The sequence below is a fragment of the Sitophilus oryzae genome, unplaced genomic scaffold (genome assembly GCF_002938485.1).
Source record: "Sitophilus oryzae breed Bouriz unplaced genomic scaffold, Soryzae_2.0 scaffold_1500_pilon_pilon, whole genome shotgun sequence".
NCBI lineage: Eukaryota > Metazoa > Arthropoda > Insecta > Coleoptera > Curculionidae > Sitophilus > Sitophilus oryzae.
In genome coordinates this window covers 2,757,624-2,770,456 of record NW_022146171.1, presented here as the reverse complement: position 1 = coordinate 2,770,456, position 12,833 = coordinate 2,757,624, and the positions used below count along the sequence as shown (strand labels likewise).

Below are 12,833 nucleotides of genomic sequence, written 5' to 3'. Positions count from 1 at the left end.
CGATTTCAATTATCTCGAGAACATGTAGCATGTAGCGATTTTTATCAAGAGACCTTTTTTACGTAAAAAACGTCGTAAATGTATTTTTAAATCAGCAGTTTTATACAGTTACGGACAAAAAGTTATTACTCTTCAAACCAGTTAAAAAATATGTAGGTGGCGCCCTCTAAATTTTCATCCAAATATTGACGTTACTTCAGAAATGAATTAGAAAAAATCGAAATAAAAATAAAACTTCTACACCCTGTATCTTCGAAACTAAGCATATTAGTACATACATTTATATGAATTTTTCACTAATTTTTATCCGCAGAATATGCTGCCGAAGTTTCCGGAATACAATTCGGACCACCCTGTATATTCATTGATTTACAGGGTACTTAATTTTTTACAGTCTTTTTTTGTTCCACTTGGCACAATTGAAATTTATTTGATTATTGGGCTTACCTGTAGGTTTGTTTTGTAATTTCTTTATGTTTAATTGGTTTTATGTAAAGTGTATAGAGATTTTGAAAGACATTGCGTCTGAATTTTAATTAGAGTGGGAATATTGTGAATCTTAGAGGGAGGCTCCAAAAATAGTTCCTTGTGCAGCTTGTGATCGTTACCAACCAAAAAAAAACATGAAAAACAATGCAATAACTTCTCACTATTAGTGTTACGAGTACTAAACTACTCATTGCTATTTGGTAACATAAAAATAAGATAAATTTTGAAAAAAATATGGAATTCGTTTAGATTAAAATCCGTATGTATTTATTGTTGCATTTTCGCACTTACTATTTGTCAAAAATAATTAGGAAACGACAATTTGAGTTGTTTCAATAGCGTATCTATATTTTTGTTATTAAATAATTATCAGTTGGGGTTGTTTCTGAACTAAAGCTGAAAAACATACAGTTAATTATATACCCTGTAGTAAAAATACCCTGTAAGATCTATTTTTATTTTAAATAAAAATCGCAAAACCTTTCAATTTCAGCAACAATTTCAATTTTCAGCAACAATTTCAATTTGTTCCTGTCTAACGCAGTTTAATATCAAAAGGGGCCCGTCATCATCTCTTTCTGTTCAAAATAATTGAGTAGATACGAGTTGATTCCGACTACCTATTTAGTGGTATCGGCATTTTATTGTAATGAAAATCGCATTATTTATTTCTCTGCAAAAGTTGATGAAAATCGTTCATTTTCTTTTACATTTTCCTGTATAGTTGAGAAACATTTTTAGAACTGCCTCTCCACCGCAAATTTTCCCACGGTATAATTCCTTAATCTCTGATTTTACCTTGGTTACGGCTTAACTCTATATGTATACGACACTGAGGAATGTAAATACAGAAAAAAATCCTGTGTCTCAAAATTTTTTTAAAAAATAAATCAATTTTTGATAATAATGATAAAGAAATAACTTAATTTTTAAGCTTTAGTTAGTCTCATAGACAAAGGAAATAAATTTAGTTTGGAATCCTCGGCTTCCCGCTAAAACGTATAATTGTTTTGGGATGGGTTTGAAGAACAACCGTTAACAAGAACAGAAAGAATTTCTCTTGTCAAAGTCAGAATCTTCAAAAATTATAAAATCTTTCAAAATGTAAACTGCCTGCATTGAAAAGATACCGAAAAGTGTTTAAAACGTCCATGCTCAAAGTAATTATTGCTATCTTGTACGTTTAATTTAAATTTTATTTACTCAAACACCTGGTAATTGTGAAAAAGTGGCTTTAAAAAAACTTAAGCTGTGTGAACTATGAACTGCAAAAACCATCGTGGCATAAAGTCGGTTTCCAATGTTCCATAGGTATTTCATACATGTCCACTTATAAAATAAAGTTTCTTATATGCAACACACTGTGTTTTATTTATAAAATTAAGAGAAAATAATAATAAATTTGAATAAACAATATATTTGGCGACATTTCAATTATCAAAAGCTTTGGGTCGCGACTGTTGAATAGCGCCAAATAATATTTAAATTGTCCTGGTTAGTCTTAACTTTAGCTTTGACATATTGTGGACGATCAAAACAAACTACAGAATCTCAATAAACTTACCTTGGTGGTGGATGAAAGGCTTGCGGCGGCTGATGGGGCCAAGCGAACCGATCTGGAGGCGGCGGCCCTGGGGGGCCCGGCGGGAAGGCACCGAACGGGGTGCCGGGAAAAGCCATCAGGGGCGGGCCTGCCGTCAAGCCGCCCCCCGCGCCGTCCTGTTTCTCGGGCATGAACAGTGGCTATCTGCCACTAAGACTCTGCAAAGAAGAGTGTATTTATTGTTAATATTACTAGTTAGGAAACGCATAATTTTCATGCAAGTGTTTATACTTGAACTAATTAAAAAGATACGCAAGTGGGACTCAAAAGGAATTTTGTTTCAAAATGTTCCATTTGGTGGGAGTCATTCTACTAAAATGTCAGTATTTGTTTATTATTATTATTATACAACAAATACAGAGTGGGAAGTAAAGCAATTTAAATTTAAATACACAAAATACAATACAAATTTTGATGTATTTTAAAGTTTAATATATTTTATTCTAGTGAGCCGACATTCATGGTTTTTTAAGAAATTTGTAGATTATTTGATTTTTAGTATCCCTTTCTAAATTAAAAATGAAAGTTTCCATCTGTCAATTATACGAGGGAAAACAAAATGTTGATATTTTGGTGAAAGTTTGAAACACCCTGTGGAATATATTAATAAAGCAAGAATTTTAAAAATCATTTTATCTTTTCTCGAGAGTTTGCTTTTTCATTCATCCCAATAGCTTTATTTTTATTGGAAATATTCGCTTTTGAATAAAACAGTAACGATTTACAGCAATTTTAGCATTGATTTTGGATCCTCATCACCACACTAATAAAATCGTATTTACTGTTTTTGCAATGTCACTGTCATTGAAAAGTCATATTATTATTGTTTATTGACGTTTACTCTAGTAGAGATGATAGTAGTGGATAAGTTCTGAAGTAGCGGCTATTGCTGATTTAATTGATCACGGTAGAGATCAACTTTTGAACTTAAAACCATATCTGCGAGAGCCTAACAGACAATAATATAAAGACAGTGACATTACATAAATCATAAACACTATTTTATAGGTTTGTTGACTAGGACCAAGAGAGCAAGGGCATTGTTTTAATGTAAAAAATACGAAAAAAATTTAGTGTCTTCTTCAAAAGAATATCAAAAAAAAATAAAGCTATTGAGATGAATCCAAAAATTAGACTATTGAGGACAGATACACCTAGATGATGAGTGATTTTTAAATTCCTTGCTCTCTGTTAACGTACTCCACAAGGTGTTGCAAACTTTCACCAAAATATCAATATTTTGTTTCCCCTCGTTTAATTGACAGATGGCAACTTTCTTTTTAATTTAGAAAGATATACTAAAAATCAAATAATTTAGCTACAAATTGCCAAAAAATCATAAAAAAGGCCCACTAGGACAAAATATATTTCATATATATTTTGTGTCGGATATTGAAGGCATTGCGCAAAACGTCGATTCCCTACTTCCCGCAAAATCAAGACAAACGTACGAGCAAGCCTATGTAAAACTTGAAGATTGGTGTAAAGGGAAAGGAATCAAGAATAGTAGTAACGAAAAGGTTCTCCTGGTATATTTTAAACATCTTTCAAAACATAGGAAGGCTTCATCACTTTGGGTAGGATTATTTCATGCTATGTTCAGTTATATCAGTGAAGAAAAATACAAATATTAGTAAGTACGTCCATTTAATTGCATTTCTAAAAAAAAATCGGAAGGATTTCGGTCAAAAAAATCGAGAATTTTAAGAAAAGAAGACATAACTCGTTTTTTGTTGGAAGCCGATGATAAAACTTATTTGCTGACAAAAGTTTCATTGATAGTGAGACTTGCGGGAGCCTGCCGGCGTATGGAGTTGACAAATCTGCAGCTGCAAAATGTTAAAGATGAAGAACATTCATGTCATTATTCCATTTACGAAAACAAAGATATCACGAGATTTTTTTATAACGAAAGGGAATGTTGAAGGAATAAATATGGTGGAAATGGTTCGAAGATATATAGCTCTGCGGCCAAGCAACACAGAGCATACTAGATTTTTTGTGGGGTACAGAAATGGAAAATGTATTAAGCAACCCGTTGGCATTAATACTTTAGGGAAAATGCCGTTTAAAATAGCATTGTTCCTAAGTCTTCCAAATCCACAGCAATACACTGAACATTGTTTCCGTAGATCGTCTGCGTCGTTGCTTGCAGATTCAGGAGTGGTATTTATTAACTGTTAAAAGACATGAGGGTTGGCGCTCTAATACAGTGGCAGAGAGCTATATAGAAAATTCCAAAGAAAATAAGAAAAAAGTGTCATGTAATATTTTGGGTAACATTTCTGGCAATGATGGGTCTTCAACAAGTTCAAGCACTCAGGAAATAAATTTACTTTCTAAAAATTCAACTCACGTGTCATCGTCTGGAATTAATTTAACCAATTGTACTGATATATTAATAATTAATATTTACAATAAATAACATTAAATAAACGTATTTAGGTACCTTTTTTTGCTTGTTTCTTATTTTAAAATCTGCGTGTTATTATGAATTCATAATAGCACTAAATGACAATGTTAAATGTGTCATAATGACATTGTCGTAGATTAAATTTTTAAAGTGTCATTTTGATCCGCATGAAATTGCGCAACTTTGCCTCCATTAATGACTTATAGTTTCCAAAATCCCACTAAAAAGGTTCGAATTTGGAACACCCCGTACAAGTGTAATTCTGGCGTACTGTGTATATTCTACACAGTATTTATAGACAGCGTGTGTTACATCCTTCACAGAATAATAATGTAAAACAATATAAATATAGAAGTAATTATCATAATTGTATTATTAGTATGCATCATCGCATGCTAGTTTCTATTTCTAAATTTTTAATACAGTGGGCAATAAAACTTCCTTTGTGTTAAGGTATTTTATTAAAAAGAGGGTGATTTTTAATTTTTAAATATCTACATCCGAAAGGAAGTAAGTACTTAAAAATTAGTATTTTTTGGATAACGAATTTGAATTATTAATTTTAGAATTAAAATATGAAGAACTAAGAACATAAAGTATTATTTTATTCTACCTACTACCTTAAAACAAAAGAATAACAGTAACATAGTAAACAATTTAATGTCTACAGGGTGTAAAAATTTAAAATCTACATTTTTACGAAGACTCCATCCTTAACCTGGAATGGGAATCCTGCAACGCTCTAAGACACTCGAAGAAGTTCCCCAGGACTTAAGTAAGAACATTATTCAGATTGAGACGGTGTTTTTAGTAGGTTGAAGCTAAGAAAAATCGGCGATTTTTTTTGAAAAGACACCAGAACACCTCATCACTGAGTGCGTCAAGACGACAACCATTCGTGTCATAAACTTGGAGAACGTGCCATAAACTTGGAATAAAAAGTGTGTTTTAATATACGCGGCGTTTTCAATCTCCTCTAGGTATTTGAAACATACTCTCTAATACGGTGTCAAGTACTGGATTTTGTCAAAGCCCTAGGACTGTATGATGAGTTATAACTCAAGAAAGGGGGGCAGAAAATAATATTTTTACGATTCCTTATCATTATCAAATGTATCAGTACCCTTTTAGAACTGTTACGGACTTTTACAGTATATTGTCATTCAGTTTGGCTTTAACATTTGTGTAAGAATACTAAATTTCGAGCTAAATTTCAAAGAAAGTGGTTTACCAATTCTTAAAAATAAACAAAATATTATTTATTAATATAATTTTCATCAGGACGAATCTTAAGGCATAATATGTTCATAGAAACTTGTTATTTTATATTTATCTGTAGTAACATTGAACCAACTGAAGTTTGGTACACCATTCTTTCACACCCTGTATACATAAGGGTATAGCATGTGAGTATAATTTATAGAAAATAAAGCATAAGTTGATAATAATATGATATGAGATATAATAGTGTGGGGCGACTTTCAATTGTTATTTCAGATTGAATCTAACCTCGAACTGTGAACTAAATTTCGAAATGATATTGCTATATAAAAGTAGTAAGTGAACAATAACTGTAAGTGGTATATACAGTATGTCCAAAAGATAGGAATGAACAGCAAGGGTATCTAAGAGATACGTGGTCGGTTAAATTAGAGAAAACTTGCGCCGTGCTCCCTCTAAAGTCATTTTTCAAATCGAAAAAAATCCGATTACTTTCGAGGATATTACGGAAAAACGAACTTTCCCGATTTTGTTTCTATTTTTTTCTAACTCTATTTAATAAGATCCACTTAAGAAATTGGAACAATAGAATGACACTGAAGAAAGAAACGAAGATGTATTACTGACAAAGATTTCTTGGCACTATACAGAGATGTTTTGTGGCCATTGGCATCGTATATTTATTTATGTGTTTACATTTAAATTTTCATAAATATTACGTATACTTTTCCATATAATGTTTATATACATACTTGTAGAAATGTTGTTCATAATACATGCGTATTTACTATAGCGGGTGAGTATTAAATAAGTGCATTTCAGGGTCGGTAGATCTCGATAAAGGAAATATATTTTCTCTTTGTCGTTTTTCAGTCAAAAGAAAATACGTTTTTTGCTTAAATTTTAAAAAGCACCGCTTTTGTTCGTTTTTTTCCTATATCTAAATTTAATCTATTATGTATGTATTATGTTTTTTTTTATTTCAAAATCAAATAATTTTCAATTTTTTTCACAAAAATATCACATCAAAACACCACAGAGACGTGTTTCTTGAGTCGATATATACTACCCCTAAAAATATTTGTACTTATTTAAGATTCGCCTTGTATATTTTATATGATAAAAAGTTTCAATATACGCGGCGTTTTCAATCTCCTGTAGGTATTTGAAAAATCTAAGCTTCTTATTTCGTATGCAGCTAAGGTTGTTCATTGTAACAGATATATTGAAATACCAGCTATAGAATACATAAAACATAAATGGAGTAAATGGTTGTTGTTTATAAAATTGAATTAATTTATAAGTATTGTTATTTTACTACACACTATTAGTTAGTTGTTAGTTAAGTGATATTATGTATGGAAGCAATCAGTGTCAAAAAAGTTATCACATACAATAAGATAGACCATTATCATCAGAAAGAATAACAAACATCGATATAATCATTATAAATCATTTTAAGAACGATCCTAATAACTAAAAAGAAAAATTAAGCCCAGCACTAAAAAATACGTTAAAGTTTATAATATCTATCAAAGATTCGCCCTGCGTTTTGGTTCTTTCTCTTTGGAATCTGAATGCAAAAGCGAGGCTAATATCAAGACTTGGCCCTGCAAGACCAAGGCACTTATTAGACTGCAAGACCAAGGGGATCTTGATCTTAGTCTTGCATTTGCTCATAACTTAACGTCAGATTGAAAATATAATCGATAATAATAATCGGCTTATAGAGCGGGAAATGTTGTTAATGCTGGTTCCGTTTGGATTTTAACGCAATGACATTTTTAAGAAAAAAACAGCTTTTTTATTTTCAGTAGTGAAATACAAACCTTTTATTAAGAAGTGTCTATGTAGTCCACAAAAATATAAAAAAGGCTTTTTGGTACCATTCAAAACAATCCTTATCCTGTGATACCATTCGTAATGAGAATTGGATTACTTTATAAATATCTTTATTTGATACAGATAATAATCAGTTATACATATAATAAAATAATAATTAAAAAACAATATTATGTATTGAAACGATCAGGGTCAAAAAAGTTACCGAGAAAGTTACCAAACCAAATACGCACAATAAAATAGTCCATTATCATCAGAAAGAGTAACAAAACCTCGAACATTTTCAAAAACCTCAACAATGCTAATACATAAAGAGAAAAATTAAGTCCACTTAAAAAAATATGAAACAACTGTCAATGTTTATATCTCAATCAAATATTCGTGTTTCATTTTGGCCATTCCGAGCGAATCTGAATGCAAGAATCTAGCAGATGCAAAACATCGCAGCAAAACATCGCAGCAAAATCTCGCAGCAACAACAAAACTGGACCCTGCAAAACCAAGGAGGTGCTTGTTTTGCAGTTAAAACGGCCGAATTGATAACCTAATAACCCCAACTTATAGAGCAGGAAAAGCAATTTTACGTTTGGATTCTAACGCAGTGGCTATTTTCAAATAAACATCTTTTATTATTTTCTCGGAGTTCCTTTTCATTGGTAAAACTTTTTATTGATTGGTAAAACGTCTTTTATTCCGAATGGGCCGAATGCATGGGTGCTCGGGTGCATGCGAGCACAAGCATTATTCAGATTATTCGGCATCAAAACTAATCAGTTTAGCAACTTTAATCGACATATTTATATCCCATCCACCGCAAGGCAAGATGTCGCTGAAAAACTGTGAAAAGTTCTTCTTTTTTGTTCAATTTCAATAGTTCTAAGTTTCCTCTTCCATTCTTAGATAGTTAAATCAAATCAATTGTGCTTTTGTACTTTTAAATCATTCACTACTATGCTCATATCTAAGAACTGTTTTCATATGCACTATGGCTCATTGTCAATCAGTTTAGCTGGCTAAGTATATGACATGTGCTATGTGATTTAAAAGCTCGTTGTGTATGTATTATGTTTATTTTCAAGAATGTTTAGTTTTGACGGATAAATTTGTCGATCAAAACCCTAATCTCGAATATTCCTCCTAGTAGCTCTTCTCGGCAATTTTTAGCTTCATTCATTTCGTATCTCTATATAAAATAGAGGTCTCTGTCTGTTTTACTGCCTGCCCTTATACGATTGTAATGGGTATAATTATATTTTCAAAAACTGGTATCTGCATTAAAAAGATTTATTTCTGCGTAACTCCAATTAAACTCAATAGAATTGCAAAAATGACATAAATTGATATGGTATTTTCATTTTCCTACTTTTGTTATAGTTTGTAGGTATGTTACATACGTATAAAAAGGTAATAAATTCAACAAATGTAACAATCTGGAAATCTGTTAAATTTACCCATATCTGATTTATAAAACTCGGTGTCCCTGATTGAGAAGTGTCTATTCATAGTCAACAAAGGATTTAGTAAAATTGTCCAAAAACAATTGACCGAAGGAGAATTACCGGAAAAGATAGTTGCCCGAAAAGAAATATCACCGAATTACAATCATCGATAAAAATAAAAATTCGGTAAAATATTGATTTTTTTGTAAAATATTTCTATAATACAGGGCATTTAATAAAAATCGAACCAAACCATGCAACAACGTTTAAATAAAACTATTCACCCTTGTTTTTTGATACAGATAACTCTGGAGTAACAGTTTCTGTTTTCCCTTTTCACTGATTACAAATTCGACTTGCAATCTACATGTTTATACTCGGAATATGATACGCACAATAAATACTTTAATTTTTACATAAATAACTTTACAGAAATTGTGTAATGATAATGACATGACAATTATTGCAATTTTTTGGTCAATTTTCTTATTCGGTAAAATGTTATTAGGGGAATTATCGTTTCGGGCAATTTTCCATTAGGGCAATCTATCAATCTCGTTTCGGTGATTTGCTTTCGGTCATATTTTTTTTTGCTTCAAATCATCGATACGGTCAGCAAAAATATAAAAAATACGCTTTCAAAGCAAACTTCAGCTTGTGATAATACACCCTTTATAATAATAATTGGAAATTAATTTTAAATATTCTAAAAATATACAGGGCGTCATGTAAAAATTATAAACAAAGTTCTATCGATTAAACTGGAAGTGGAAATATAATTTTTATGTACTATATGAAAAACTCAAGGTTCGTGTTTTGTATGCAGCTAAGGTACTTCATTGTAACAGAGATATTAAAATATCTATAGCTATATGGTACATAAATTGAGTAAATGGTTGTTTATAAAATTGAATTCGTTTATAATTATCTTTATTTCATTATACAGAATTAGTTAAGTAAAAAAAAACAATATTATGTATTATGTATAAAATCAATCAGGGTCAAACTAGTTACTACATACTCACACTAAGATAGTCCATTATCAACAGAAAGAATAACAAAAGGTCGGTAATCTTTACAAATCACTTTAACAACAAAATTAAGTCCACTTAAAAAAAATACAAAACCACTGTCAAAGTTTATATTATCTCAATCAAAAATTCGCCCTCCGTTTCTTGGTCTTTCCGAGAGCGAATCTAAATAAATACACACGGTATATAGCACGGCACTGAGGTGTCGTCGAGAGGAGATCGCGATACTATCGGTACTACTTGGGCGCAGAGTGACAAACGTACGGCACTGGCTCAGTGTCGCACTCTATGGCTCGGTACGGACTACAATAATCAGGCTCAAGAAGGACCACGGCACAGAATTTAAGAACGGGTGGTGGGGGCACGGCAGTGGCGTGCCGACTCGGGCGCGATTGATGTCTTCATTAGAGAGGGATGTTGTATTGACGTCGCCGATGGTGAAGAAGAGTTGCGGTGCCATTATTGTATATTCGCAAATAAATCTAAATGAAGTTGAATGGAGTTGGTTGGGATCTCGTGCAGTGTTTCGTGTCTGCGTTCGAAATAATTTCCTAATTGATTTGTTTGATTTTTTTGTAAAGTGTTGACATTGTTAATTGGCAAGTTTTATTGATGTCATTTTTAATTTTCTTTACAGACATTTTCGAATCACATGCAGCACTCAATATTTCCACTAAAAAAATCAATTGAATTGTCCCAAAAGCCTGAGTAGTTATATTTAGACATTTTAAATATTTTTTCTTTATATTCATTTTTTTTGTTTTTAACGACGGTGGGTCATATACCATATACCCCCTGAAACGTTAATCATTTTTTGTTGGTTAGCCAAATTTGTTTTTAAAAGCTAGAGCTGCAGCAAGCCCGAGTCAAAAAAACTTAAATAATTTACTTTTGAAGTGCAGTCATTTTCGTTTTTATGACTTAAATCAATATTTTTATTTAAACCATGATGATCTGGGTATTAGTCGGAAAATGAGTAAAATTAGAATAATTGCGGTCAAGTAAAGACAGCCAAAATTCAATTTAAAACCAAATCGATTGCATATAAATTTGATATTAATATAAATTTTCTTTTATAACCGATTGCAGATTTTTCTTTATTTGCTATATTATTAATTTATTGAGATACATATGAAACTAAAAACATAAAATACTTATAACGTTTATTTTTCAGTATTACTACAGAATTACTTATAGAATGTAACCGATTTAGTAGCACTTTTAATATATCCATAAAAATTTTTCGATCACATATAATAAGTAATAAGTCGATGGAACAAGCTAAGGATGGAGGATTTTAAGGTAGGTACTCTTCAATATAAACGAGATCATTTTTTTCGTTCTTATTTCGGACTACATAACGGAGTCGGGGATTCCCTTGGTTCACTTGAAAGACAACAGATTCATGACTCATGCGTAACACAACAAAAAATCAAAAATTGTTCTGAAAACAAACTTTCTATTTGCTAGTGGTATTAATTGTTGTTTTTATGTCTGCTGCCTGGCTGCCGCTTAACAGTTTAAGAAGAAGTGCTGCTTAAAAATTTATCATAAAAACACTTTTTTTAAAAGTTTTAAGCCTTTTTTAATGATTAAATTACATTTCAATTAAAAAATGTTAAAATCTTAGTTTTCGAATACTGAATCAAATGATTTAAATCATTTTAATGATTTAAGTCATTAAATCATTAAAATCTAACAAAAAAAAGACTTATGTTTACTGTGGGCTTGCAGCACTGTCAAAGGCCACTGAGAACTTGGTTCCCGTTTATATTCTACTCAGTAAAAATACTTAAGTTTTAAAAACTAAAATTACTTATTAATTTTTACTAATAATAAAACACATGTCTTGACACTAGTAAATAAGTTTAATGATAATGAAAAAAAGTTCTGTCAAAATGTAGTATCTCTTCCATTCAAAGCTCAAAATGGAGTTAACAGATCGTTTTTGCTGCTGAGGCTAATTTGGACGGGACTACTTGGTCAATGGCCTACCCCAATTTATGTCCAAATTAACTTTTACTTACGATATATCCGATCTCATGTGTCCTCGAACTAGCGCGAATGAGCAGTGCGTGTCAATAGATTTTACACTCTTGCCATGGAACAGCAGCATGACAGAGTTTCCAGAAGTATTCCGTCCATCCACTCACACCGTTTTACGTCGCTTAACTTCGATGATATATCGAGAACCAAGTTTCAAGTTTCAAATCATTTATTGAGAATGTCTCCTTAAATACAATAAAAAGGTGCTACATACAATATATACAATAAATAAAATAACATGATAAGATGGTATGTTGTTCTTCTGACGAAGCACTCATGGTTATGGCCACCTATGCGAACCCTGTGAACAGGGGGCCGATGTTTGCCCTAGGTAGCTCTTTTATTGACCGGGCGAGGACTGCATGTTTGATGTATTTTAAAGGTTAATATATTTTGTTTTAATGGGCCGATTTTGATCATTTTTTAAGCAGTGTGTAGCCAAATTATTTGACTTTTTAGTATCTTTTTTTAAATTAAAAATGAAACTCCCCATCTGTTAATTATACGAGGGAAAACAAAATGTTGATATTTTGGTGAAAGTTTGAAATACCCTGTGGAATATGGCAAAACCCCAAGAGATTTAATAATCATTATATCATCTAGATACATCCTTTCTCGATGGTTTGTTTCTTGGTTCATCTCATTAGCTTTATTTTTGTTGGAAATATTCGCTTTTGAAGAAGAGACTAACATTTTTTCATATTTTTTACATTAAGACCATGCCTTTGCTTTTGGGCTTAGCCAAAACA

General features: G+C 31.5%; 1 protein-coding gene across 1 annotated transcript in view; it reads right to left on the bottom strand.

The window, feature by feature from the left end:
• Positions 1-10,329, bottom strand: part of LOC115878141 (transcriptional activator cubitus interruptus) — a 234,971-nt gene extending 224,642 nt beyond the window's left edge. Inside the window, exons 1-2 of the mRNA XM_030894515.1 lie at positions 10,033-10,329; positions 2,054-2,250 (exon numbers count right to left, since the gene is read on the bottom strand). Of these exons, the coding sequence (XP_030750375.1) occupies positions 2,054-2,223 (170 nt within the window). The 5' untranslated portion in view covers positions 2,224-2,250; positions 10,033-10,329. The remainder of the gene's footprint in view (positions 1-2,053; positions 2,251-10,032) is intronic.
• Between the last annotated feature and the right edge of the window lie 2,504 nt (positions 10,330-12,833).